General features: G+C 48.2%; 1 protein-coding gene across 1 annotated transcript in view; it reads right to left on the bottom strand.

The window, feature by feature from the left end:
• Positions 1–4,978: 4,978 nt before the first annotated feature.
• The window catches only part of LOC149348949 (lysosomal alpha-mannosidase-like), a 278,443-nt gene continuing 258,127 nt past the window's right edge, over positions 4,979–25,294 (bottom strand). Inside the window, exons 6-18 of the mRNA XM_089541055.1 lie at positions 23,959–24,063; positions 22,621–22,915; positions 19,500–19,539; positions 19,354–19,423; positions 17,562–17,783; positions 15,940–16,110; positions 14,320–14,535; positions 12,079–12,290; positions 10,779–10,842; positions 10,300–10,470; positions 9,280–9,378; positions 7,179–7,322; positions 4,979–6,079 (exon numbers count right to left, since the gene is read on the bottom strand). Coding sequence (XP_089397181.1) covers positions 5,822–6,079; positions 7,179–7,322; positions 9,280–9,378; positions 10,300–10,470; positions 10,779–10,842; positions 12,079–12,290; positions 14,320–14,535; positions 15,940–16,110; positions 17,562–17,783; positions 19,354–19,423; positions 19,500–19,539; positions 22,621–22,915; positions 23,959–24,063 — 2,067 coding nt within the window. The 3' untranslated portion in view covers positions 4,979–5,821. The remainder of the gene's footprint in view (positions 6,080–7,178; positions 7,323–9,279; positions 9,379–10,299; positions 10,471–10,778; positions 10,843–12,078; positions 12,291–14,319; positions 14,536–15,939; positions 16,111–17,561; positions 17,784–19,353; positions 19,424–19,499; positions 19,540–22,620; positions 22,916–23,958; positions 24,064–25,294) is intronic.

Genomic DNA, 25,294 nt, shown 5'->3' with positions numbered 1-25,294 from the left:
GTAAAGTTCCGTGGTTGCGCGGTATCTTTCTCTCATGCTTGTTTTGTGTTTTTACTCGTGTTATTTCATTTATATGTTGCCTCTCCTGTAGCAATAAACCATTTGGTCGTTAGTCAGCGCTGGTGTTTTGTCCTTCTCTTGTATCGTCTTTCATTGCGCTGTTTTTCCATTCGTAAAACATGTACCAACCAGCCCGTATTTGCCCTCTTCTGTAATTAGGTAATTAATTAAATGCCAAGATACGCTCAGACGTCAAAATAGCCATTGACGTCGACATTGTACACGGACGTAGATATAACGTTTTGCTTTCGCATTGCTCCGGTGCGGGTCGCTGCAGTGATCTCAAAGTTTTTGACGCCTTAATAATAGGAAAAAAAGGCGCTCAAATTGGGTGAGTAAGTGCGTATATATTCCCAGCTTCCAAGCCTAAACCAGCCCTAGTATGGAAGCTGCGTAACTTCCGCGCGCTGATCTTTATTTCCCAAAGCACTGCGCATACACACATATGCGAAAGAAGTTACAGATCAGGATGTACAAATATTCACTATTTGAAATGTCCCTAGTTAATTTTATTAGAACATTAAATTGATATTTTCATATGTGGTGTGATCAATTGCCGTATTTGTCTGAATGTAACGCGACCGCGATTCTAACTCTAAGGACGACATAATACCCGTGCCACACTGACAGATTTAATGCCATTAAGTGCTAACTGCTTTTAATGGCATTCGTGCGATGCTACACACAATTCCCACAGCTGGAGGTCACCTAATAATCAACTGGAAGATGCAGTTCAAGTGTAGCAGTTCATGACCGCAATATCCGGAGGCGTTTATGGTCCTATCGAAACGCGAAGTAATCCGCGGAGAGGATTTATTCAGCAAATGTGGCTCTGCGATTAACTTGAAGTCAGAAGCCGCGAGGTGTTGTGCCGAGTAAGCAATACCACGACAAAGAATTGCCCTTGTTGTGCGCTCTACCAACGAGAATCCCCGCTATTCCCACCAAGCTCTCCGACAACAGCTAGCGCGTAGCCACGAGTGTAGTGAGATGCGGGGGCCTATTTAAAATTCTGGCCGGTGCAGCACGCAACTTCAGCGCCACCAATAACAGCGCCATCATCAGTTTTATGCAGAGAAAAGCGGCACGACGCGAAAGGCGCCAGGGCGAGCGCTGCAAGGTGCGCGGGCCCTTCGAGAGCACCATCACCGCCTTTCGGCGGAGCCCGATGCTGGAGGTTTTCAGTTAACCAAGTGATTAACCAGGTAACCAAGTAATTATAACTGCCAGTCTTGATACGAGATAAAAGCTATCGCAGTATCCAGGCTCTGTGAGGAGGAGGAAGAAAAACTTTTATTGCGTAAGCAATACTGCGCCAGGTTTCGAGCCGTCGCGTAGCTCCCGGCGGTGTCCACGGTTGACCTTCAGCCGCAGCGAGGTCAAAGGGATGGAGCGCCGTTGCCATAGCAACCGTTTCAGCAGCGCTCCACCAGGCGGCAGGACCGTCGCTGCGCCACCACCGCTGCCGCGCGCCTAGTCGCGCGCTCTCGACGCATGTGTCGGAATGTGGAGAGAGGAAGCGGGAGGGAAACGGGGAATAAATACGCGCGTTCGCCTCGGGCAAAACAGTTGCTGCTTGCTTACGCAACTTGCCCGGTTTAACCAGAGCTAAACCTCAGCTAATATTTTATTGAGTAGTTTGTCTTCCTGAGTGGAGCCCTCAGTCTAGGGCTCCATGTGCCGCCGCGATCTTCCAGGCCCGATAGAGCAGCTGTCGCTGATCGTACGGGTTCGTGCTGGTCAGAGCGGTGTCAGGAAGAAGGGCTCTCAGTCCAAGGCCCCGTTGGCCACCGCTACCTTACGACATGCGGTGACCAACGGGGCTACCGACTGAGAGCCCTTTTAGAGCGCAGCTCTTTGGCGTCCGTTCCTGGGTTTCGCGTCGTCGTCGGCGTCGGCGTCGGCGTCGGCCTCGTAACCAGCTCCGCCCCCAATCTCACGCTTTTCAATTGGTCGAAATGCTCGTGACGTCACAGTGCGCGAATTTCAAATGGGGCCAATTGTACTTTCGCTAGTAACCATGCAACCAATCAAAGGGATCGTATAGTGATGCTGCAACTAAGTTGGACTGAGTTCAGTTAATTGCTTAATTAATCAATTAGCCTAATTAATATAGAGGAGAATGAAGAGGTCAGAAGAAAAGAAAAGAAATACGCGCGCCGCAGCGACAACAGCGTCCGCGGAAGGAGACGCTGCTGAAAAAAAACATAAGTACGAAGCCGCGTTCCCTCCACCACCACCACGCACTTCCCCACTCAGTAAGACGTTGCTCGTTTCATATACGTTGTGTCGAACATCCTAGACAGTTCCAACAATTGACAGGTTAATGACAGAACACGATGGATAGAAATACAATAATATAAATATGAAATAGCCTAATTAACCTTTCTAGTTAGACCGCATAAATCAATAAAACCGAGAACGAAATTGGTCGAGTTGGGGAATCGAACCAGGGTCTCCGGAGTGCGACACGAGCACGCTAGCCACTCCGTAATGCCAGCTGAATGGTTTGGAATGAACAAAGGCGCGTCTAGCTAATACGGCGTCTTCGTTCACTCCCATCTTCCCCCTTTCCCTTACGGCGAGGTGCAGGTGTCCACCCAGATATGCGAGACAGATACATTTCCTTTCCTCAAAAAATAAATTTACCGTCCAGCAAGGCGTACAGCCGAATTGGCGATGGCGTTCTGTGGACTCCCTGGCAGCGTTGCAAGACGCTGTCGCGTTCCACTCTTACAGGCGAAGCTTAACATGTTAACCACACATCAGTAACACACGCAGACAGCCAATGGACGCGTCATTCGCTGGCAGCACTTGATTCATCATTCACAACCACATTCTTAACGTACGCTCCCTTGCCGCACATGCCAAGGACGTACACCACGATCACATTCTGCGCCATTCCTCTGTACTTTGCTTTGCTGAAACCTGGATGGATCCCGAAGAGCCTCTCGAAATCATAGATTTCCTATACTGCTGTGGTGCTCGCAGAGACCACAACAGAGCGGCGGGAGTCGCTATCTACTTGCGCACAGGTCTCTCTGCAATACCAGTCGAAATGTTTGGCACGTCACATGAAGTTGGCGAACTGTGCGCCGCAAAGTTGCCCAACGGCTTGCTGCCTACTTCGCCCCTACCGCACTCACGAAAGACGTCGTGCACTTCCTGCAACTCGCATTAACCGTCCATCGATCCACACCGATGTTAGTAGTGGGGGACTTTAATGTTGACATAAAGACAAACAGCAACTTCCTAACACTTATGCGGGAGAACATCCCGTTCCTCTAGCTCGTAACGCGTCCCACGGCTGTGACAACCTCGCGAGGCACTTGTATAGATCTCGTCTTTGAGAATCAAGCATTGGTGTACCAAGTCGAACATATATCAGTCTATTTCTCCAACCACAAAGCTTCCTTCATGACTGTCAAGAACTGTTAGTGGAGTCTTTGTTAAAGGAATACGTGTGAAAAATAAAAAAAAAATTCTGTGATAGCGCATACATGTGTTGCTCGATTTCTTTGCCTCAATCTATCGAAAAGGTGAAACAGCTTATTTGCTGCGCTCAAATTTCGCATTAGGAAGTAACGTAATCGTCGGTAATTTTTTTCACTACAAATCAGCCAGCGGTTGATCAAGGCGGGAAAATTTTAAGGCGAAAGCCTTTAATGCCTCATCGTTGTCGACAGAAGGTTGTCAGCAGAGGTGTCACGCTTTTCGGTTGGTCGAAATGGTTATGACGTCAGAGTGCGCGGATTCGCAGTAATGAGGTCACCCAAAGATGTCTGACGCGCCCCCTTTTGGTGCTGACGGCAACTAATAAAATAGTTGTCGTCCGCTCCGACAGAGGGCGTAAGGCGACCGTGGGTAAGTCTCGCAGTCAATGCCAAACAGTGCGCCAGGTTTCGCCTTGCAGAGCCAGAGCCAAAGTGCCCCTGAATTTTTTAAGAAGTCTTCCGTAAGTCTTCTTTTTTAAGGAGTCTTCCGGAAGTCTTCCGGATAAAGATGCACAATACTTTACATCATACCCCTCTAGAACCTTTCGGCTCTAGCAGCTGCTTGCGGCTTGCGCGGTTGCCTGGTTCAATTCCGCATCACTCGGGTGTGCATATTTGATTTCTAATGCAATAGCAGTGCTAGGGGCGTTTTCTAATTTCGGGCATACGCACGTACAGTCTTTGTCAAAAGTAACCAGGCTGCATGGTTTACTTCTAGCTCATGCAGTGGAGCTCTTACAGCTTCGCTGAAGCTGAAATGGTCGTTAAAGGTAAGGACTAGGGGTCTTCTTATCTTCCAGCACCTTTTGATCTTAAGGAAAGCCACGAGGGCTCCACTATACAAGCTAGAAGCAAACCATGCAGCCTGGTTACTTTTGACAAAGACGGTACGTATACGTCCCTGAAGTCTGCTTTGTGGCAGGCAGCCCACCGGGTTGAGAGCAACCTGCCACGTGTGTACACCTGGCAGACCTATACCTGGGCCTGGGGGAACGGTACACCTGGCTAAAGGCCTTCGACGTAAATACCTTTAGGGTAGAGGCCTTTAGTAAAGGCTTTTAGGGTGAAGGCCTTCAAGGTAAATATCTTCATTGTAAAGGCCTTTAAGTAGAAGGCCTTTAGGCAAAATTCCTTCGTGGTAAAGGCCTTCAGGCATAATGTCTTTAGCACGTAGAGACCTTAACTGCCCACCGTAATTATTAGTACTGAATAACCACTGAGCCACCGCGGCGGTCCAGTGAGCAGTTTTAATGAGCAAAGGAATTTATTAACGGCAGCATATATCGACAGGTTACTAGCAATGGCAGTTCATTTCATGCTCTGCGACCACAAAACATACAATTCAGATTTACCGCTCGATTTCGAAAATCATTGGCTACGCATCTCACTGGGGTCAGGCAAGTTCCACTAATAACGCCAACTTCCGTATTCGTTTAGATTGTTAATAGAGTAGTAAAGTTCTCTGTGCTCAAGATAAATCCCGAAGCTCCCCTTTATTCCAACGACATTATGCAAATAGGCGAAAAATATGTGAAAACACCTCGGCGCTCCCTTTTAGTCAAAGCGAGAACATGTATATTTCCTGAATACGCATTCCTTGGCTAAACCACATACTTTATTCCGGCTGTCAATTGCACGCATCGAAAATCTTAATTCTTATCCCTGTATTCAGTCCTTTATAAACTGCTTCTGTATTTGTTTTAGCTAACGCTGTAGGGGAGGTCTGAAAACTTGAAAAGCATTTTATTGCCTTTTTCTCCATTACCTTGACAAGTAATAGCTTCTGCCCTACCGCTGTAACCTTCTTAGCCGAGGACTACTGCTGCAGTGATTGATCCACTTTTGTCGTGTTTTGATAGAATAGCCAAGAAAGCACCTGCAAACGTGATTAAGCGATGGTCGTCTTGCATTATCCTGTTACACAGCAGAGCAGGCAATGCCTTTTGTTTGGTTCACCAATGCGGACGTTCATGGCAAGCACCTCGTCTGGTTTTGAAACGTAACGTAACCTGTCACAAATATAACGAAGGAATGACTGAAACGAGAAAATTTGAGCGCAGTACACTTCAGTACACTTGTTTAACTATTTCCATCAGCATGCCTAATGTATACGCGACCCTTGAGTTCTTATATATTCCTTCCGTGCCAGTTTAGTTTCGTAATTTTATTGCTTTTCACAAATTCCTTTTCTCCGGCAAATAAAGAACTCATAGACAGCCGCAAAGTGCTTCTGGAAGATCGGCTTCCCAAATTCGCGGTGACGGCCTCTAGCTGTCCGGGAGAGGGCGCACTTTGTCGACCTTCCCGACAAAGGTTCGAATCTCTCCCGGGTGCAGGGCCACGGTGTCTTCGAAGCGCGGTCGGTACCCGCGCTTGAGCCAGACGCGCATCCGCTGCTCCTGGCTGACGGCGGGCATCTGGGAGTCGCGGCGGCGCCATACGAAGCGCACCACTTCCGTCTTGTCCTGCGTAGATCCCAGCGACGTCTCCAGGATGTGGTACAGCGCCTGATTCTTCAGGAGCCGCTGCGTTAAATCACGCGGGGCAGATAGGGTAAAATAAGTTGTGAGTCGCTTTTCAAGTGACACTGAGTACAACTGCATTGCCATTCTGTTCTTATCCCAAGTAGCAGAAAGTGGGCTCGGAGATGGGTACCAACGTGGGTCCAATGTGGGTAGCCAATGTGGGGCCAATATCGGGCCAATATCGGTACTGCAATGGACCCCACATTGGCCACTTGTTGTATGCCCACAAGAGCTTGCTTAGAATAGTACAAGCGTTCGGAACGTGACTCTGCTAGATGCTGAGGCATACACCTTGTTGTTAGTGGCTATTTATTGGTAATAAAAAATAAAAATTAAAGGAACAGGTGTTCCTAGCCGCGGCATCTGCCATCGAAACCTGAAGCACCTGAGCTTCGGCTAGCGGTAATAAAAGGACTGGGAGAATGAAAGAAAGGAGGAGTGATAGTAAGAAAAGAAAGGGACAAGGCGGCAATATACACTATGTACAAATACAGGATATTAAAATAGAAATAAATGTGGGGTGTAGCGCTGGTACACGGTGCGCGGGCGTGCAAATTGCGTGGTGGAGGGGGAGCGGCCGATCGTTCTGCATTTGGTTTCATGATGTCTCGAATCATGGAATTTTTCTCATTCTCTTAGACAGCTCTAGATGGCTAGCAGAAACAGTGGCAATCTTTCTTGGCTTTTTATTAATTAGCCATCAAACGGGATGCCATCTGCATACCATCTGCATGCCACTTGCATGCCTTCTACACGTGTGCCATTAATACAGCTTCCTTTCCAGGGTTGTGACACCCAATGTTCGATTGAGAGACGCCATATTGAAACACAGAGGTTGAGTCGACCCCCACAATGAAGAGAAAAGTGCTGAAATTCATTCCGAAATAAGACTTCGCTGTGTGGAAGCAGTACTGTGTGCTCGCGTGAGTCAAACATGCCGAAACCCTGAATTCTGAAGAAATGTTTTGACGTGGCTAAACGAGCGCGCGATTCAAAATGGCGGACATGTAACCATGCACCCTGGAAAGGAAGCTGGTTCGAGGCACCCGTTAATACCACGTGCAGACACACTGCCAAAGATGTCCGCTTCCATGCATACCGATATCTGCAACTGCGTTGCGTTGACGTAGCTGGGCATCTCAGGCGCCTGGTACTCCAGCCGCACCAGAACCTTCTCGCCGGACACCCGCTCCAAGGTGAGCACGTGCACGTGCTTGGGAAGATCCGAGCGCAGACCGCTCCACTGCGAAATGTTAAGTGTCAAACGCAGTACCTGTGAACGCTCGAAGCAGCTTGGGATTGAAAACAGCAGGGTCTCGAAGGAATGCTAGGGTGAATGAGTTTACTTGCTCAGTGAAGGGTCTCACAGTTCGGTCGCGGCGCATTAAAGAGAAATGACGGTCGATTTGTGTATTTGGGCCAAATGCGAATTAGGTGCGCTAGCACTTTAGTTTTCACTTCGGTTCCGATGTTCAGATCCAGTGTTTCCGGATGGCAGCTGTTCGAATTGAATAGTGATAATGGGTGAATGCCCATATATACGGAAATGGTATTGTCTCCATTCGTAGATCAGTGGGAGTCCTCATATCACTCCTGCACAGTGGTGCGGCGGTTAATAAACGATGCGCCACTGCTCCGCGATGGCAGGTGCTGTCATGGCGGTGGGCACTGTGAGACCACTCGCGACCAATCGTTAATCAAACTGCCGCCTGCCACGATGAGCAGTTTGTTCACAATCTGGTGAGCAGGTTGTGATGACGTCAAAAGGTAACGTGACTTAGGTGGAACTGCATGCAGAGTATTCAACCTCTCCTCATGGAGGATCTACTTTGTAGGCTGCCCGAAACCGTGTGCAGGTGAGCAGAGGAGGCTATTGGCCAGAGTGCGTCTTCTACACATCGGCGAACACGGTATAGCTTCGTCCTTTGTTCTATTGCTTTCCTATTGACAGGAGACTTGAAGCGACGGAAGCCTTATGGTTCCCTAGATGATTAGAGGTGAAGTTCAGGTATTCGCCGGTTTGTGTTTTCTATGCTCACAAAACATCACGTCTTCTTCTTGTCTTTTTTAAGAGGACACCGGGAAAAGCAAGTCGTTATTTTCACGCTCTAATACGAATTGGACAGCTGGCACGACCGAGTTGCTATGCGAAAGGAAGTTGTCCACATCTGAATCTTTTTTTAGAACACATAAGCAATCGTCGATATAATGCTTTAACACCTTTTCTTAAAGGTCTGAAAGCGCCTTCTGTTCGATTACCTCCATTGTAATGTTGGCAGCAGTTTCCGAAATGGCCGCTTCCTAGCATGATCCATAGATCGCGTCCCCAAGAAAAAAACTTCGACGACGCTTACCCTATACCTCAAGAGTACAATACAATGACATTAGATATCCCTCCCGCACAAGTACTCCTTTTTCATAGCTTCACATATAGCGCGGAGTCCTCACAACACTCCTGGCTCAGTGATGCAGCGGTTAAGCAGGTGGCTGTTTCAAACACAGCTACCCGTAGGTATTGTGAGGACCATGCGGCTCGTGCCCAGCTCCCGAAGGCTCATTTTTGCACAGAAAGTTCTTCGGGAGACTGTCGCGGCCAGTGAGCTGACGCCCAGTGCCATGGTGGCCACGTGGCAACTGCAACTAAATTGAAGCAATTTCATTGCCACCTGCCATGATAGGCAGGTTGACCACAACCTGGCGGGCAGACTGCCACCCGCCCACCGCGGCAGATGCACTGCCTTTTTTTTTGTGGCATGGGCGGAAGGACGGACGCCGGCTTTTCTCGCGAACAGGGCCTATAATGCTAACGCATCAAAATGAACGGGTGTGTTCCACAAGATTCCTTTTGCTGTGTGCGAGCGTGTTGGGCGTGGAACATAATCCAGTCATTAGGCTTCACGGAGAATCGTGGTGCGTTCAAAATGCAATAGTAAGCACAAACACATTTCCAGGTACTCGACCCTCCGCCTGTGTGACTAGCCTTCGTCATGTAGCCATGGAGAGGAGCAAGGTCGGCTCCCTACTGCGTGCTGACCATCCAGTTGCCCCTGAAGAAGAGCACGAGTTCTTGCCGAAACGTTGGGATTTCTGCCCTTTTTGTTTTTTGCAGCCCTTGTATGTTACTGGTCTTATTTAATTACACTCGTGCATGTATTGACATCAGAGTGGGGGACACATTTACCATCACAGAAACCACTCACCTCTCTCTGGGTCAGGTTTGTGAAGTACGGTTGCCGGGTGTCCACCAGCGAAAGCTGAGGGGTCCACACTAGGCGGTTAGCGAAGTTACGCAGGAACTCCTAGAACATAATGCAGCAAAACAGAAAGCCATGGATGTCGCAAGGCATACAGTCTAAACAATCTCTCGAGAGGCATGACAACTCTCTACTTTCCTTTTCATCATCTTAACTATGCCCACTGCAAGTCAGATACCTTTTTCATGTTCCTGCAATTACCCCCTGTACTGTGCCCCTGTGTTCACCTTACCCGGCAAAATTTTCAATCTCTTCATCCCACCTGACTGCCCAGTCTGTTATCATTATCGACAATTAGCTATATTTCATTCGCATTACACACCCTGCCCATTTCTTTCTCTTGACTTCGAACGGAATGTCATTAAGTGGCGTTTGTTCCTGACCAACTCTGCTGTTCTCTTCCTGTCTCTTAACGCTAAACCCATCATTTTTAATTCCATAGCTCACTGCGTTGTCTTCAGTATAAGTTCAACCCTTTTCGTTAACTTCCACGTTTCTGTCTGATCGGTGGGTACCGGTAAGACACAAATGTTATATACTTTTCTCTTACGCTGATTGCATCTATACTCGCTTTGCTCCTTATCAGGAGCGTGGCGGAGATATTAGAATTGCTGCAGCTGCAGAATCATCGTTATCATCGCGGAGAGACCATGCCCACTGGAAAACGAAGTTATCTGCTAAGTCACTCGTAGTATTCATACGTTCCATGGTCCTAAGCGTTCTGGCTCATGGAACCTCAATATCCGTATCTTTGGATTTCTCTTCGTGTTCTTCCGTTGTCACTTTAACTTATTAGATCTCCACATGCCCACTTGTCCTTGTCGTGAGCGCAATGATTTGAGAGGAATTTTTTCTTTCGATTCGCAGACGTCTATAACTATTCCCGGGCACGGCGGTCACAACAAATTAGATTACTCAAAACTTCCGGCTGTACGGCGCTCGTTAGTAATGCAAGCCAGGGCTTACCTGGGACTCGGGAATCGTACCAATGTGCAACCAGTGGCGCCCTCTCAGGGAAACTCCGCGGTGCCCCAACAGGCGGCGCTGGATGAGGAACTCTAGGTGGCCGGATGAGAGGCTGGCGGCACCTTGCGGCCGGTCCGGGAACACTGTTATCTGGGTTCCCTGCTGTTCACTCTGCACCATAGAGGAAGGAAAGCTCAGGAAGGACAGCATGATCCCTTTGCCTCGGGCAGCGTACATATAGCTATGAATCCTTCACAATAAATGTTTAATGTTCAGCATTCATCCTGGTCTCTTCTTCGAGCGTCGGATTGTTCTTTCGTCATGCAGTCATTTTTCGTGAGGTATGTACTAGTAGGCCCAATATGTCGATAAATCGATAATATCGACCGAAATTTAGCCGTAAAAAAAGCAAGCGTCATGAGAGTTCATCGAATTCATTCGGCTATTCGGAATTCCGATCGGCTGCAGTGAATGCTCACCGCTAGGAATGCCCACGATGTCACCGGGAAGAAGTTGGACGCCACAGGACTTCCATCGAGCCTCCTGCAGGCAAAACAACGTATCAGAGACATTCGCGCTGGGAATGAGGGGCGCCACTCAGAAACAAAAAAAAAAAACCAAGAAAATTAGTTACATTTTGATCCAATCCGGTCAAGTATTTGAATTCACATCCAAAGCACAACTGCTTTCGTTGGAAAATAACAACTGCGATTGCAGAAGGCTTAAATTTATAGTCATTGTCGTTAGCAGTTGCCTGTGCTTATAGAAGTTGTGAACGTTTGTCGCGAGAGTCTCTAACGCTAGGGGCACAATAAATCACTGAATTTATAGCAGTGTTCTGCAACTTCATGTCTAACATTATTGGACAAAAATTTTTATTGTTGAAAAATTTGGAAGTATTGAAGGTAATGGTCCATTCTTCCGATGTGTAGGAAAATCTTTCTGTTATAGTGTTTCCATGGCTCACATCGAGCATTTAAGACTGCCATAGAAAACCAATGGGGAACGCTCTTGACAATAGCAAAAACGTTAAAGAAAAAAAAATTGCAAGAACACTTTGGCAACTAAAGTGTTGAGACAGGAAAGCCGAGAACACTATGCCGGGACGACTTCCGGTGGATGTGACGTTACACCGCTCCCGTGGCTATATTCTGATACCCAAATTACGCATCTACCGGGGATCTCAAGTTCTAATTACGCTTAATTACACATTTTCCCACCTAATTTGACACCAGTCCGACGTTTTTCCGACAATTTTGTGAAAATTTACACTATGTCGTGACGACTTCCGGCGCATGTGACGTCACACCGTTCCCGTGGCTATATCGACGTCCGCGCTATTTCGTCGCAATTTAAACATTTTTGAATATAATTTATTAACTTTTAATTCTACAGCCATCTAATTGGCATGTAGATTCATTGTTTCCTCCTCTATCTGAAGCAACCATTCGTTTTCTATTATCTTTTTTAGTTCCCGAGTTAACACGAGTTAAACGCTGCCAAAGGCGTGACACCCTCTGCTAACGGACGACAGTATGAGCCATTAAAGGCTTTCTCCTTAAAAACTACAAGCCTGACGACGTGTGATCTGAGGATATATTCATTGCTATAGTGAAATCTTACAATATACGAAAAACTAGCGTTCGTAAACTCTTTCCAGTTCAAAAATGCTTTTGTCCAGAATCGTCGTGTATGCCCATGGCTGTGGAACTTTGAAGGCACAGCGTCCGACTCGCCGCTCACGAAGTGTTTGCCGGAACCGGAAATGGGCTGGCGTACTTTCTCTCGATGCTGCGCCGCCCATTGGTGTCGGTGTAGAAGACCTGCCCGCTCTGGAGGTTACTGACGAAGCGAGAGACGATCTCCTTGCCCTTCTGGTCGCTGAGCGGCACCGGCCCCAGGGCCCACTCGAACTCAATCACCTCCTCGCTCTCGAAGAGTCGCACCACCAGGCTCAGCCAAGGAGTGTAACGCTGGTGCAGCTCTTGCACCTGCACCCGGAGCAAGAAAGCGAGCGCCAGAGCGAGCATTGAAGATACTGAAGGAAACGTACAGACAGCCTAACCATCAACCCGGTTACTTCTACTACTGGTTGGTCCTGTCCCGTAAGGTCTCCAATAAGCCCTGCCCTCCGCTAGTTGCAGCCGCCTTATTTCTGCAAATTTTTAATTGCATTTTCCCACCGGACTCAATACCGACAAATCTGCTTTGTTTTCTTTCATTTGGAGTCGATTCTGTAATAACGCTGGACAATCGATTACCTTATCGTCGCTTTACATGTCACACCCAAGTCCATTCTCCTCTCTTAATCTCAGCTAGAATATGACAGAAAAAGAACAGCGTGATATTCCGCTGGAATATAATTAACTGACTCTTTTTCCTGATGCACATTCTTTCCCTTCCTTAGCTTATTTTTACCATTTTGTTTTCTATAAAAATTTTCTGTTGTGCTAAGTTTCATAATATGATAGCCGTAGAAGCCGCATGGAGCCGAAATGCGTAAGTCGGTCATAAAATTCGCCCATTGTTCAGAGGAAAGGGACGGGATCAGACGGAAACATTCCCATTGGTTAGAGGGAAGTGACGTCATCAGACCGCAGCCTTCCAATTGGCTGGAGGTAAATGACGTCACCAGACGAAACTCCCCCATTGGCTGGAAGGAGGTGACGTAGTCGGACCGGAAGTGACGCCACTAACGGTAACTGCGGCATCAGCTGCAGCTAATGCTATCACACTGTTAACAGAATGGGGAATTAGTTGTCTTTGTGTGTTTTTTTTCAAGCTTTCTTGTTAGCCTCCATGTTTCGTCCCCAAGTGCGAGCACTGATGAGTACTAATAGGTGAGAGTAGAGCTGTGGCATACTTTCAAAGGCTGAAGCAAGCCGCTTTTTAAACTAGAGAGTACCTACCAAATTCATCCATCCTAGCTCTTATTTCTAGGGGTGTGCGAATATTCGAAATTTTCGAATATAATTCGAATAGTATATTTTAGTATTCGTATTCGATTCGAAATCTAGGTATTCGTCATGTTTCGAATATTCGATCCGACGCGAATATTCGTACCCAGCCGAATATTCTATTGCGAGCACCGGCGTTCATTTCGGTCCGCAAGTCCTATCAAAAGAGACATAACAATATAGCGCCGCCCAGAGCAATGCGTAACGTTGGGCCATGCAGTAGCTGACTACGCTGGTGAGCTTCTTTGTGGCTATGCCTGCGAAGCTGCGAAGCGAAGCTGCGAAATACTTCGCAATACGTGCCAGTTCAGTGCCAAGTGAGAGGGCATTTTTGTGGCTGGAGAAGTCGCTTCAGCTAGAAGGGAACTAGCTACTTCTGCCTGACCGTGTGGAGCAGCCGGTTTTCCTTCAAGACAACCTTTTATGTTCATCCCAGCAACGCGCTTTTGTACTTATGGCAAGCTAGCCTTAATCAATGCTGTGTACTAGCCATCTTCTCTGATATTTCCACTCGCCGCCGCGGTGGCTCAGTGGCTATGGTGCTCGGCTGCTGGCCCGAAAGACGCGGGTTCGATCCCGGCCGCGGCGGCTAAATTTCTTTGGAGGAGAAATTCGAGGCCCGTGTACTGTGCGATGTCAGTGCACGTTAAAGAACCCCAGGTGGTCGAAATTTCCGGAGCCCTCCACTACGGCGTCTCTCATAGCCTTAGTCGCTTTGGGACGTTAAACCCCATAAACCAACCAACCAACCATATTTCCACTCTTCTATGAATAATGTTCGAGACTTTGATACTTTTTGTGCAGCCAAACACATCTTTCGTGTTCATTTCATCACTGATAGTTGACCTGTGATGTTCTTGGGTGCTCAAATAATTTTTTGTAGTGGTTAAATGCATCTGTCCTTGATTATTCGATTCGATATTCGGAACCAAGTATTCGTATTCGATTCGTATTCGAAAAATTTGATATTCGCACACCCCTACTTATTTCCTTAGCCCGCTGCACAGTAATCAGTTTACTTTAGAGTCTTCAATTGCCCACCACTATGACATGCAAGCCTCACCTCAGGTCCTCGAACGATCTCGAAGGTGATGTTGTTCCCCAGGTCAAAGGGTTCGTCGTTGACCGGGTTCAGCACGTGGCTGTCCGATGCCTTGCGGCTGTTCCCCTGGTACGCGTGGTAAGACATGAACTGGTGCCCTAGCGTCACCTGCAGTCCTCCCTTGACCATCACGCCGCGGATGAAGCCCGTCGTGGAATCCAGAACAAGGCGGTAGCGCTGCGAGTTCATCAATCGTGGATTGATTGTCAGCCGCCTAATATGAGCTCAGAGAAGAAGTGTGTTGTCACGTCGTCCAATCGAGTAAGGCGTGTACCTTGCTTCGTTACAAGATGGGTGTGAGCTGCTCCATGACTACGAGTAAGATACGGTGTTCCTAAGCCCTCCTCTATCACGTGATCATGGATGACGTATTCTTGAGAGCGGCCGCTCATTAGCCTGGGCGACTCTTATAGCGTAGGACTACCTGGACCACGTAAATGGCGAAACGCCAAAATGAAGAGGGGAAACGCATAGGTAGAGGACTCGCGCTGCTTCCAACGAGTAGCAAGTATTTCAAATCTGGATATCACTGGGAACCCAGTAGTTCTCTTACGAATTAGTTGTTCAAACTCCGATACCAGTGGGGAACCGGTGGTTCCCTAGTGAGTTGCTTAGTAAGGAGCGAGTGGTTAAACAGAATTAAAGAAAAGTTTGCTCCTGTGATGAAATACAGAAGAGACCGGCGACACTGTCCCTGCGTCCAATTAGCATAGGAACCAACAGTGTCAGCCGAGAAACTCTCTGTAGCCAGGTCCCCGGAACTCGTGGGTTACAATGCTGGACCGACCCACAGCACAGGTGGTCGATATGTGGGCTTCGACTTCCCGGGACAAGCATGTTGGACACCCGAGGCGGGGAAGCAAGCCTCGGAAATGAAGCCAGTCCTTGATTACGGACGGAGTGAGGGCAACCCCGCCCCTGGTCTTCCGAACCGACGTCTTGCTCAGCATGGGTAAGATAGCTAAAATACCCTGACCAGGGGGGGGGGGGGGGGGGGGGGGGTTACCGTACAAGGAGCGACTAAAGCGCGGGTGTGGGCATGGCCTAATTTATATGCTGCTTCGCATTTCAAATTGCAGCTCAAATCTGTCTATTTTTTTTCATACAAGACGGCTTTAACTATAAAAATTGACAAGTGTGCATGTCCTGCTGCGTGATGCCTGAAACACAGCGAAAGCTATCGTCGTGCTGCTGCTTGTCTTTTGTTTATGCCTTAGACCTACCGTAAAGACTGCGACCTGCACACTTTGTGGCAGTCTGGGCAACGACAATAGTAGTAAAGGGCACATGATCATGTGTCTTGCACTAGTGACGTGGCCGGCACTGTTCACTTGACCGTAAGCTCCTATTCAACGATGTTGACAGCCTACACGCAATCCTTCACGGAATTCTCCGAGTTACACCTTTCGCTGTAAAAATCTACGCTTGTGGGTGGTCTGATAAGGCCACTGTTACCTACAGGTGTTGATGGAAGCAGCGGTAGTGAGACATGTTGTTAAAGGCAGCTTCCACAAGCCAAGGCTGCGGCCACAGTTAGGTATGACCTGCACCCAGTTATGCGCCGGTGCTCTCCGCTTCTACCTTGTTGCGGATGACGGCCATCTTGGTCTCCTTCTCCACCCTGGAGGTGCGTGGCTGCCTGGCCGGTGCCGGGTCGTCCCTCGTCCTCTGCACGTAGTGGGCCCGGACCCCGAGCGGAACCAGCTGCGACGGGAACACCACCTCTTCCACTTTGTCCTCGGCCGACAGGATCTGCGGTGGAAAGAGTTGTTGGCGGGATAGTCGGTCACATTCTTCATTCCCCATGGCAAGTGTTTTGCGTAAAAAAAAATGACGACACATAGAGAAGACGACAGGACGAGCGCTATGAAAGAGGACGCATGCCAAGAGGCAAAGCCTTCAACAATAAATTGTTTATAAGTGAAATGCGCAACAACTTAGACGGGACACAGAAAGAAACACATACAACAGTTCACGAGCGCTCGTGAACTGTTGTATGTGTTTCTTTCTGTGTCCCGTCTAAGTTGTTGCGCATTTCACTTATATACTATGCAGAACCAACTAGCCCGACAACACGCTCTTCTGAATAAATTGTTTATAAGCCTTGCGGCACACTTGTCGAATAATAATAAAGACTTGTCCAGCGTGACCTACCAAAGTACGTTTTACTCTTCAAGTTACGAAAAAATGCCGAAATCCATCTCTAAAAAAGGAAACAAAGGACTATGGACGAAAGAGAGAAGCACGAAGAGCTGGGTACCTAAAATGAACTGGGCAAAGGTGAAAAATAGGGACAAGCAAAACAAAAAGATAGCTCATTTCAGGTACTGAGCGCTCGAATTTGTCTACTCTTTTGTACTGAGTCCAGATTTTTTTTTGTTTTCTTTGTATCGGCGCTGTCGCCACCGAGGTATGCCGTCACAAAAACACGGCCAATTTAGAACCTTAGTCCAGATAAGGCGGTCACTAGTCTGTCTGAAAGGGGGAAAAAATGTCGGATCTGATTTTTCGCCTCATCATTAACGCCGAAAACATTCCCAAAACGGACGTCGATTTATTATCATCACCAAACAGACGAAAATCTTCCAACTAAATTGCCGTTTCATTTGTGAAGGTTTTTTTAGGAATATTAAAGAACAGTTCTCGAGACTAGGGATTCCTCCGCCGTGCCTATTGCGCGGTCATCCACGGCAACCAGGGACTTGGTGATTAAATAAGAAAGGCGGGCTACTTGGTGCTTTTGATTCACTGACTGAAAATGGTTACTAGCGCCAAAAAGACATGGGACAGCGAAAAGATGTGTCCCATCGGCATCTTTGCTCTGTCCCTAGTGTTTTTTAGCGCTAGTAACCATGTTTCAGCTAGTCCCTTACGAAAGTTTTTAGACAGCTTATCGACTGTCCATAGACTTCTGTCTATAACGTCCATAGTCTTTCTATAGGAAAATCCTAGAGATCAGTCTATAGGCAATACAAATGCTATAGACCGTCTATACACAATCTATAGATTTATGATCATACACTCTTAGTAGACTTTTGTCTATAGACAGTCTACAGACTACCAACAGCCAAAAAGAAATATCCATAGGAAGGCAACGCAGTCTATAAGCAGTCTACAGACTGTCTATAGACCATTTCTATAAGGGGTGGACCAGGGACTTGGCGTCTGCATGTGAGGCCGCCAAACTCTGGTCGGCTACAGACCTGGGCGCTGACGCCGTCGACGACGTAGGAGTAGCCGTGCTTCGCCGGCAGCCGGACGTAGGTGGTGTAGGCGTAGCTGAGCGGGTTGTAGACCAGCAGCCAGGACTCGTCGGCGTCCACCGGCTTGCAGTCATCCTCGGCGTCCAGGCAGTGGGAGAAGCGCAGCTGACTCACCGAGTTGCCCTCCCACACGAGGGCTCGAAGGGCCTCGTCCATCACGCGCTGATCAGGGAGTGAAAAAGGGGGGAGGACAGTAAGCACCACGAGTAAGAACAACTGAAAGGCCAATATGCAGTCACAGCTATCTTATACTCCTATCTGATGAATCTTTATCAGAGTGATGCAGCCGCGGTGGCTCTGTGGTTATGGCACTCGGCTGCTGACCCGAAATTCTCACCAATACATTTCTGTGCCCGGCAGCACTAAAGCATTTTGACCCCTCCTTTAACGGCAGCTGCCCGCACTGTAGTGCGGTGTCTTCTGACACCTATCACACGGTGTGGGCCTGCCCCTCCAACCCGGCTATTCCCCCCATCCCCAACCGAACCCGGGAGGACTAGGAAGCGACCCTGCTCGGCTGCCACGACTTACAGGCCCAACAAGCCTTAGTCGGGCGCGCCCGGGCGGCGGCCACCGCCACTGGGGTCCCAAACGAGGGACCTCCACCTAGTGCTTGTGAGGATCGGTTCCTTAAGGGCTGAACCAAACATACCGCTTGTCCCTTGTTAATAAATGTTTTCACCACCACCACCCGAAATACGCGGGTTCGATCCCGGCCGCGGCGGTCGAATTTCGATGTAGTCGAATTCGTAGAGGCCCGTGTACTGTGCGATGTCGGTGCACGTTAAAGAACGCCAGGTGGTCAAAATTTTCGGAGCTCTTCACTACGGCGCCCCTCATAGCCTGAGTCTCTTTGGGACGTTAAACCCCCATAAACCATAAACCATATATTAGAGTAACATAGTACAAGCCGGGGACGCTCTCTCAAAGTATACATATCGTTCACAGCTTTATCAAAGCTTTTAATCAAAGCTTTTAAACGCTGTGTTTGGTTGCACGTTTCTGCGTTAAACACATGCTCCATTTCATTAGATCAGCGAACCTTTCCTGATTTATTTACGCATCCTCATCTATCATTACATACCGTTTTATGCCCTGAGGCAATCAACATCGGATTAAAAAAAATTATACAGCCGATTATAAACTCAACTTTATCGTACGAAAACAATACAGTTGCTCGACCAATAGTTAAACGGTGCGCACTGCTGTGTTAGAGCTCCTTTTGCACATTGGTTAGAGCCATTTTGTTTCTTTAGAGGCCGAGGGGTCTCTACAACCAACAAGTCAGCCTGGTCGGTTGTCGTTTGACGTTGTCTGTAGTGTTCCAGGACGTGGAGCACATTCCAGTGTTTGAATAAAGACGCGTATTGTTCGAAAGAAAAAGACATCGCCGAAGACTGCATTGCACTCCATTTTCGCTGTACGAGATCCCCAGTGCGGGGCAGCTGGCAGACTATGTAAATATTACGCTGCATATGACTTCCGTTATAACGTCGCAGCCATCATCTGCACATTGACATTGCCGGAGCTCATACAAACGTGCTTGCATTCAGTGCCTGTGAACACAACGTGTAACCACCAGCCTTTATGTAACACCCAGAAACACGGCTTAAGGTCATGAAACGAATATGCCAGCACGCTATAGACGTCTTCGCTTTGGGTATTATCAGAGCCCACCCACAAAAGTGACACCCAGGATAGGAGAAGACGCTTCTCTGAGGACGGTGCCCACCTGACAGCGCGCGATGCCGTTGTTAAGGAGCGCCTCGTGTTGCAGCAGCACCTCGGGCCTCTCGCCTCCCCTGCAATGGCGGCCGGATGCTACAGAAGCAGTTTAGGGGAGTACGAGGGGAAGAGTGAAGGACGTCACCCACATACGCTATCACTTCGCTGTTTTGGGCCAGGGCCACGCTCTCCTCTGCGAGAGATTTTGAGAAAGAAAAAAAGAAAACAAAATAAAGTTGCGAAGCGTGTAAAGCTAGCGTGAATGGGCATAGGTCACTGCAGGACAACCACGGGATGGACATGTAAGTGCTATACCGTGAATCCAAAGCACATGTTTTCACCTGAGCCGCAGTTGGATCTGCGCCAAAGATGCTGAAATTGTGCACGTTACGTACAGTACGGTCCACTGTTAAGGGGAACATGCGATCGCGTGGCCTCTGCGCTTCGCGAAGCCCTGTTGCCTAGATGTGGCGAGAATGGGCGGCATCAGGCGGATGCGCGGAAAGACCAGCCGCCATGCTTACTGTGCATGCATCTTGTGCCGTCAGTTCTCGTACATTCTGGGCGGCAGCGCTTCGCGAAGCGCGGAAGCCACGCGATCGCATGTTCCCTTTAACAGTTGACCGTACTGTACATTAGCCGTTTCGGTTGGAATCTAGTAACTACAGCGAATTTAATGCCTCTTGTCCATATTAGTCCAGTCCCTAGTGTCGTTATTCAATGGCAGCTACGACGACTTAAATGCTTTTCAACTCCAACTTTTGCATTACTGCACGCAAATCGAATTTGCCGCCGGCAAAATTAGCCTTCTTTATCGTCAAGGTTGAAAAACGCTTGAAAGAGCAGCATCTGTGGCACATTAACGCGAAGGATTTAATGTGACCAATCGAAACCGGCACTCACAGAGTGAACAAGGAAGGGAAAAGCCTCAGGGTGCTTGCCAACGTTTCGACAAGAGGACGTGACTTCGTGTGGGCACGGAGGAAGACCCTATTTAAACCCCGCCAATGATTAACGCCTTGGCCAGACGAATAAAGTCCTGTTGTCGACTTTGTTCACATTGTGAGTGTCAAGAAACCATCGGTCTACCATGGAATCGAAACCGAAATCATTCGCATGTATCTCCGTTATTGCGTCTCTAAGAACAAATCATGCCCACGATTGACGCCATATATCATGGAAGATCGATGCATTACAGAATGTTATGCAATATACGCGAGTGATTTTTCTTTTTTACACGAGGTTTGCTCTTGAATGTGGGGTTGTATTGTTCTTTTAAATGCTTCGCGTTTTTCTTAATTCTACAACAAACTAAACGTCGTCATTAATACAGACACACAACAGCTCGGCCGATGGCATAGCGCGACAAGAAGAAACTTCGCACGTCACTTCTTTTACTACATATGAATGTGAAGAATCTTGTTCAATAAACGTTGTCCGCGAAAACAAGCGGGGTTCTGGTTGAGTGCTCAAAAAAAAAAAAAACAGAGCAAAACACTCAGGCAGCGTATGAGTAGCGAGCGTTAGCGATATCGAACTAATATTGCGTCATTAGCAATCTTCGCTATATCCAGTAAATTTTTTTCGTTATATCCGTATATCTACTTTTTTGATGCCCACGTATACAACACAAGAAGACAAATTGTTTGACACCACTTCTGCCTCTATAGTTTTGCAGTATGGCCGAGTATTCCCTGGGTGCTGGCGCGAGTTCCGCGGTCTCGTCGGACGCTCGGAAAGTAATGTATCCTCGAGCTATCCTGTCGGCCTCTTGGTTCCCTGCCACCCCCGTGTGCCCCGGTACCCACACAATTTTGTGTGGAATCTTGTCCTTTTGTTCTTCCTGGTTTTTAATTCTGTCGCTCGCTGTGAGGAGTATACGGAGCGCGTGACGACCTATCCTGCCATTCATGTAATTTAGAGGCAGAAGAATGCGATATCCCCCACCGCACAAATCTCTGAGCAGAGAGGAAGCTGTCACTTGGAGACAATTACAAACCGGCTCTTTCCCAAACCTACATATACTAAACAAAATGCACCCTACGATATACGCGGACGAATGTCCCTGGTGCGACGAAAAACCTACTCTATATCACATCACATGGGCCTGCCAAAACATAGACGTGGTCCCCAAAATACAAAACCCGAGTGCGGAGCAGTGGGAGACTCTGCTGTCCAGCGACCGCTGTGAAGACCAACAAGGTCTGGTACAGCGAGCTCAACGGGCGGCAGTGGCCAGCGGAGCTCTGGACTGAGGGCAACCGACCATTGATTAGAGGCGGACGACTTCGACAGAGAAGGCTCCTGGGGGTAGAACCAAGACGTCTCTGAAGATGCCCCCAAACCTCAGGAAAAACCATTAGTGAAAATAAAGTTTTCCCTTCCTTTACCTTCCTTGACACCACTTCAAATGTCCTACGTCAATTAGTTTGGTCGTAATGGACGTTTGAAGTTTCAAGAAGTCACAGATTGGGGAACCAAAGGCCATCGCTGCGAATCCCTATTATAAGATGCGCTTTGTTTCGAGTAATAAATTGATGCTCCGTAATGCGCTGAATCGTTTGGAACCACTCCGAATATTCTACGCCAATTAGGTGGTCCACAATCTGTGTACCAATGGTACCACACACCGGTCCCAGTTGAATGTCCTTGGTTTTCATCCTTACGCGACCTTGAGTAATGCAAGTATTGGAGCTAACGCTGTGAAATTTGTTTGCGGCTTTCAATTGCATCTAGCAGAACGCTATGTGAAGAGACTCGTTACGCACTGCTACATCCGCGATACCGCAAAAAATGCAGAGGACACTTGGGCCCTCTTAAGTGCTGCAAGGCGAAAGCGTTTCCTGGCACACAGTTTGTTTTTATTTACTTTTTTATTTTTATATTTTCTTCTTTGCTCCTTTTCTTATTTTTATTGTTTTCATTTTAATATCTTATTTTTATTGTTTTTATTTTCGTTTATTTTCGTATTTTTTATTTTTCCTTTTCTTGACTTGATTCCTTTTATTTTATTTATGAGACCCATGCATTCGCTAGATGCGCCTTTATTCATGCTCGAACGTTGAGCCTTCGTGGCGGAGTGGTAGCGTCTCCGCTTCAAATTCCCACCCTTGGCGCAGTTTCTTTTTAAGCAGCGACGCCGAAAGGCGGACAAACCTGCCGACACGGCTGCCGACGCGTCTGCTAACGACAGTATGCGGCATTAAAGGCTTTCGCCTTAATAGCGAGATTCTGTCCACACAGCAAGAGAAAAGGTGAGAGAGGAGGAGCTCACGGAAGATCCGGATGTCCTTGCTGTGGACGAATCCCAAGACGGCGAGCTGCTTGCAGGCCTGCAGCACTCCGTTGGCCCTCCTCACAGTGCGCTTGAAGGCGGGCTCGGAGCTGAAGTATCCCGTCCAGTAGGCCGGCTGCTGGGGGGCATCCTCCGGCCCGCTGCCCGGGACGCCGTCCGTGTAGGGGAACAGGTCCTCGTCCAGCTCGGACCAGGCCTCGTTGGTCTCCAGCAGGGAGCGCAGGTAGCACGATGGGGTGGAGTAGAAGGCGTGCACCTTGGGCAGGTGCTGGTGCTGCACGGCGTATGGCGGAGAAGATTGAGGGCAGCAGATGAATGCAAGTCGAGTGCGCTCACACAACAAAAAGAAACGCCGTTTATTTCATTCGTTGCTTTGCTATCACTTGCTCTGACCAGCTCGGACGAAACGAGTCAAAAGCAACTCATCGAAAGAGCCCGGACAGCAGCCTACGCCAATGGGGTTCCGGACTGAGAGCTCCAACCGCCGCTACAACCTCCTAAACTATTTCATTAAAATATTTTCACCACCACCACTTGCTCACGAAGAGAAGTGTTTTATATATTGTGCAAACTCCTGGAAGAGGTCGATGTTTGGATGAATCGATCAATGAAATCAATCAATCGATCAATGGAATCAGTCAGTGAATCATTCGATCCAAAAATCGATCAATACGTCGATCGAGCAATTGATTGGTTGAACGACGGGCTGATGGACAGATTGGTCGATTGCTCGATCGATGTGTAAAGATTCAATCAATCAATCAATCTATCAATCAATCAATAATTTCACTGATCGATCAATAGGTAGATTGAGCAATCAATTGATCGAACGACGCGCTTATTGACAGATTGGTCGATCGATCGTTCGATCTATAGACCTTTTATTGGGTTATTACAAATACCAAGGTGAACGCAGACAAAAAGCCGCAGATATGCTTGGTGAGGTTTTGCACCCCTTGCAAGGTGTGCACAAAGCTAGAAACGACACACTGCACAACGATGCTTCTCTTGCGTTTTCATGGTGGAAGGATATTGGGCTGCTAATGCGCTCAGGACCACACGCTTTTGAGGCAAGAAAAAGATAGAAATTACGAAGCCAACGAGATTTATTCTATAACTCAGGTAAACGCTTAAGTGAAACTCTTTTCAATTAAAAATGTAGCGCACGCAACGATTTTGAATAGCAAAATACATGACCACTAGAAGTAGTCCTTAGAAGTACCTTAGAAGTAGTCCGTATACATCATAAAACCCGAAGAAAAATCAGCCAGAACCTGACGAAGGCGTGCTAAACATAAGAGAGGTTACACACGTTACCTTGGCGTTGATGTAGCGGATAAGCGTGTCTATGTTCTCGTACGTGTAAGCCGCAGTCTGGTAATCACCGCCCAGGGAGATGAACGCCTGGTTTGTCTTGCGCACCTGCGACAACACACGCGTCACCATTCAAACGTGCAAGTTAACGAGGTTAGGAATACAATGTGCACCAACTCACTGCAATGTTCCCGCTAAACACCTTCGTCATCTAACCAGAGTATTTTCAGGCGAACTGTTCGTGCAGGGGGATAAGGAATCCGAACGTGGTTCCGAAACGTCTATCCATCATGAGACTATGCCAGTGACTTTGATTCACTCTAGAAGTTTCAACTTCAACTTCAACAGCTGGTTGGATGCTGCTACCAGATACGGTATTTCACTGGCTGGAAGCAGTACTGGCTGCAAGTTTTGAAGGCAATTCGGAAACATACCGTTAATACGCAGGTACGCGTATTACACAAATAGCACTGGAACACTGCCATCTTTTTTTTTTGTCCTTGTTTCCAGCTATCCTGGTGTGTATGAAGCATAAAAATACGAAACCCTTATATGCATTCTAGTATACTGGGTTCTATTAGTAAACAAGGCACCCAAAGCTCAGCACTGCTTCTCACGGTATTCATGAGGGAAAGAAAGTTCAGCTCTTAAACGCGGATATCATCCTCAGACCCGGCAAAGGAAAGTTTGTCCCATATGTCCAGGGAGGAGGAGGAGAAAAAATTTATTGTAGCACTGTATTGAACTGGGAAAGGGAAGCTGCGGATGAACGTTGACCTGGGTGGCAGTCCCTATTCCGGGACGCCATTGGCTGCCGCCGCTGCCCGTGCTCTCTGGACCAGGGCCGGCTGGGCCTCCAGGTCCGAGCTGGACAGGGCCGCCTCCCAGCCCTCCCTAGTTGGCTGACTTATAACGGCTATGTGTGCATTTTACTGGCAGGACCGCACCATGTGGTATAGGTCAGCATACTGCCCGCAGAATCTGCACCTGCCCGTGAAAGTCGGGTCCACGTGTTTTAGTACGGCGGGATTTAAGAAAGACCCGGTTTGGAGCCGTCTGAGGTGGCACTCCTCGGTTCTGTCGAGACCCTTGGCGGGTCCCGGGAGTACCCTCCTGCAGAGGCGTAAATGGTTTGTGATATCCGCGTTAGAGATTAGCGGAAGCTGTATGATTGCCGCGGCAGAACCGGGGAATAGACCGATTTCACAAGCAGTTGCGCTACGCCACCGCCGCCGCGATGCAGTCTGGGAGTGGTGGTACTCCGGCCGGCGGCCGCGTCGGCGCGGTGCGTGGCGCACGTGCAAGAAGCAGCCCTGTTTGCGTCGCCACACGATGTTTC

The sequence above is a fragment of the Amblyomma mixtum genome, chromosome 4 (genome assembly GCF_055824585.1).
Source record: "Amblyomma mixtum isolate Tamu chromosome 4, ASM5582458v1, whole genome shotgun sequence".
Lineage (NCBI taxonomy): Eukaryota > Metazoa > Arthropoda > Arachnida > Ixodida > Ixodidae > Amblyomma > Amblyomma mixtum.
This window is presented reverse-complemented; position numbering and strand designations above follow the sequence as displayed.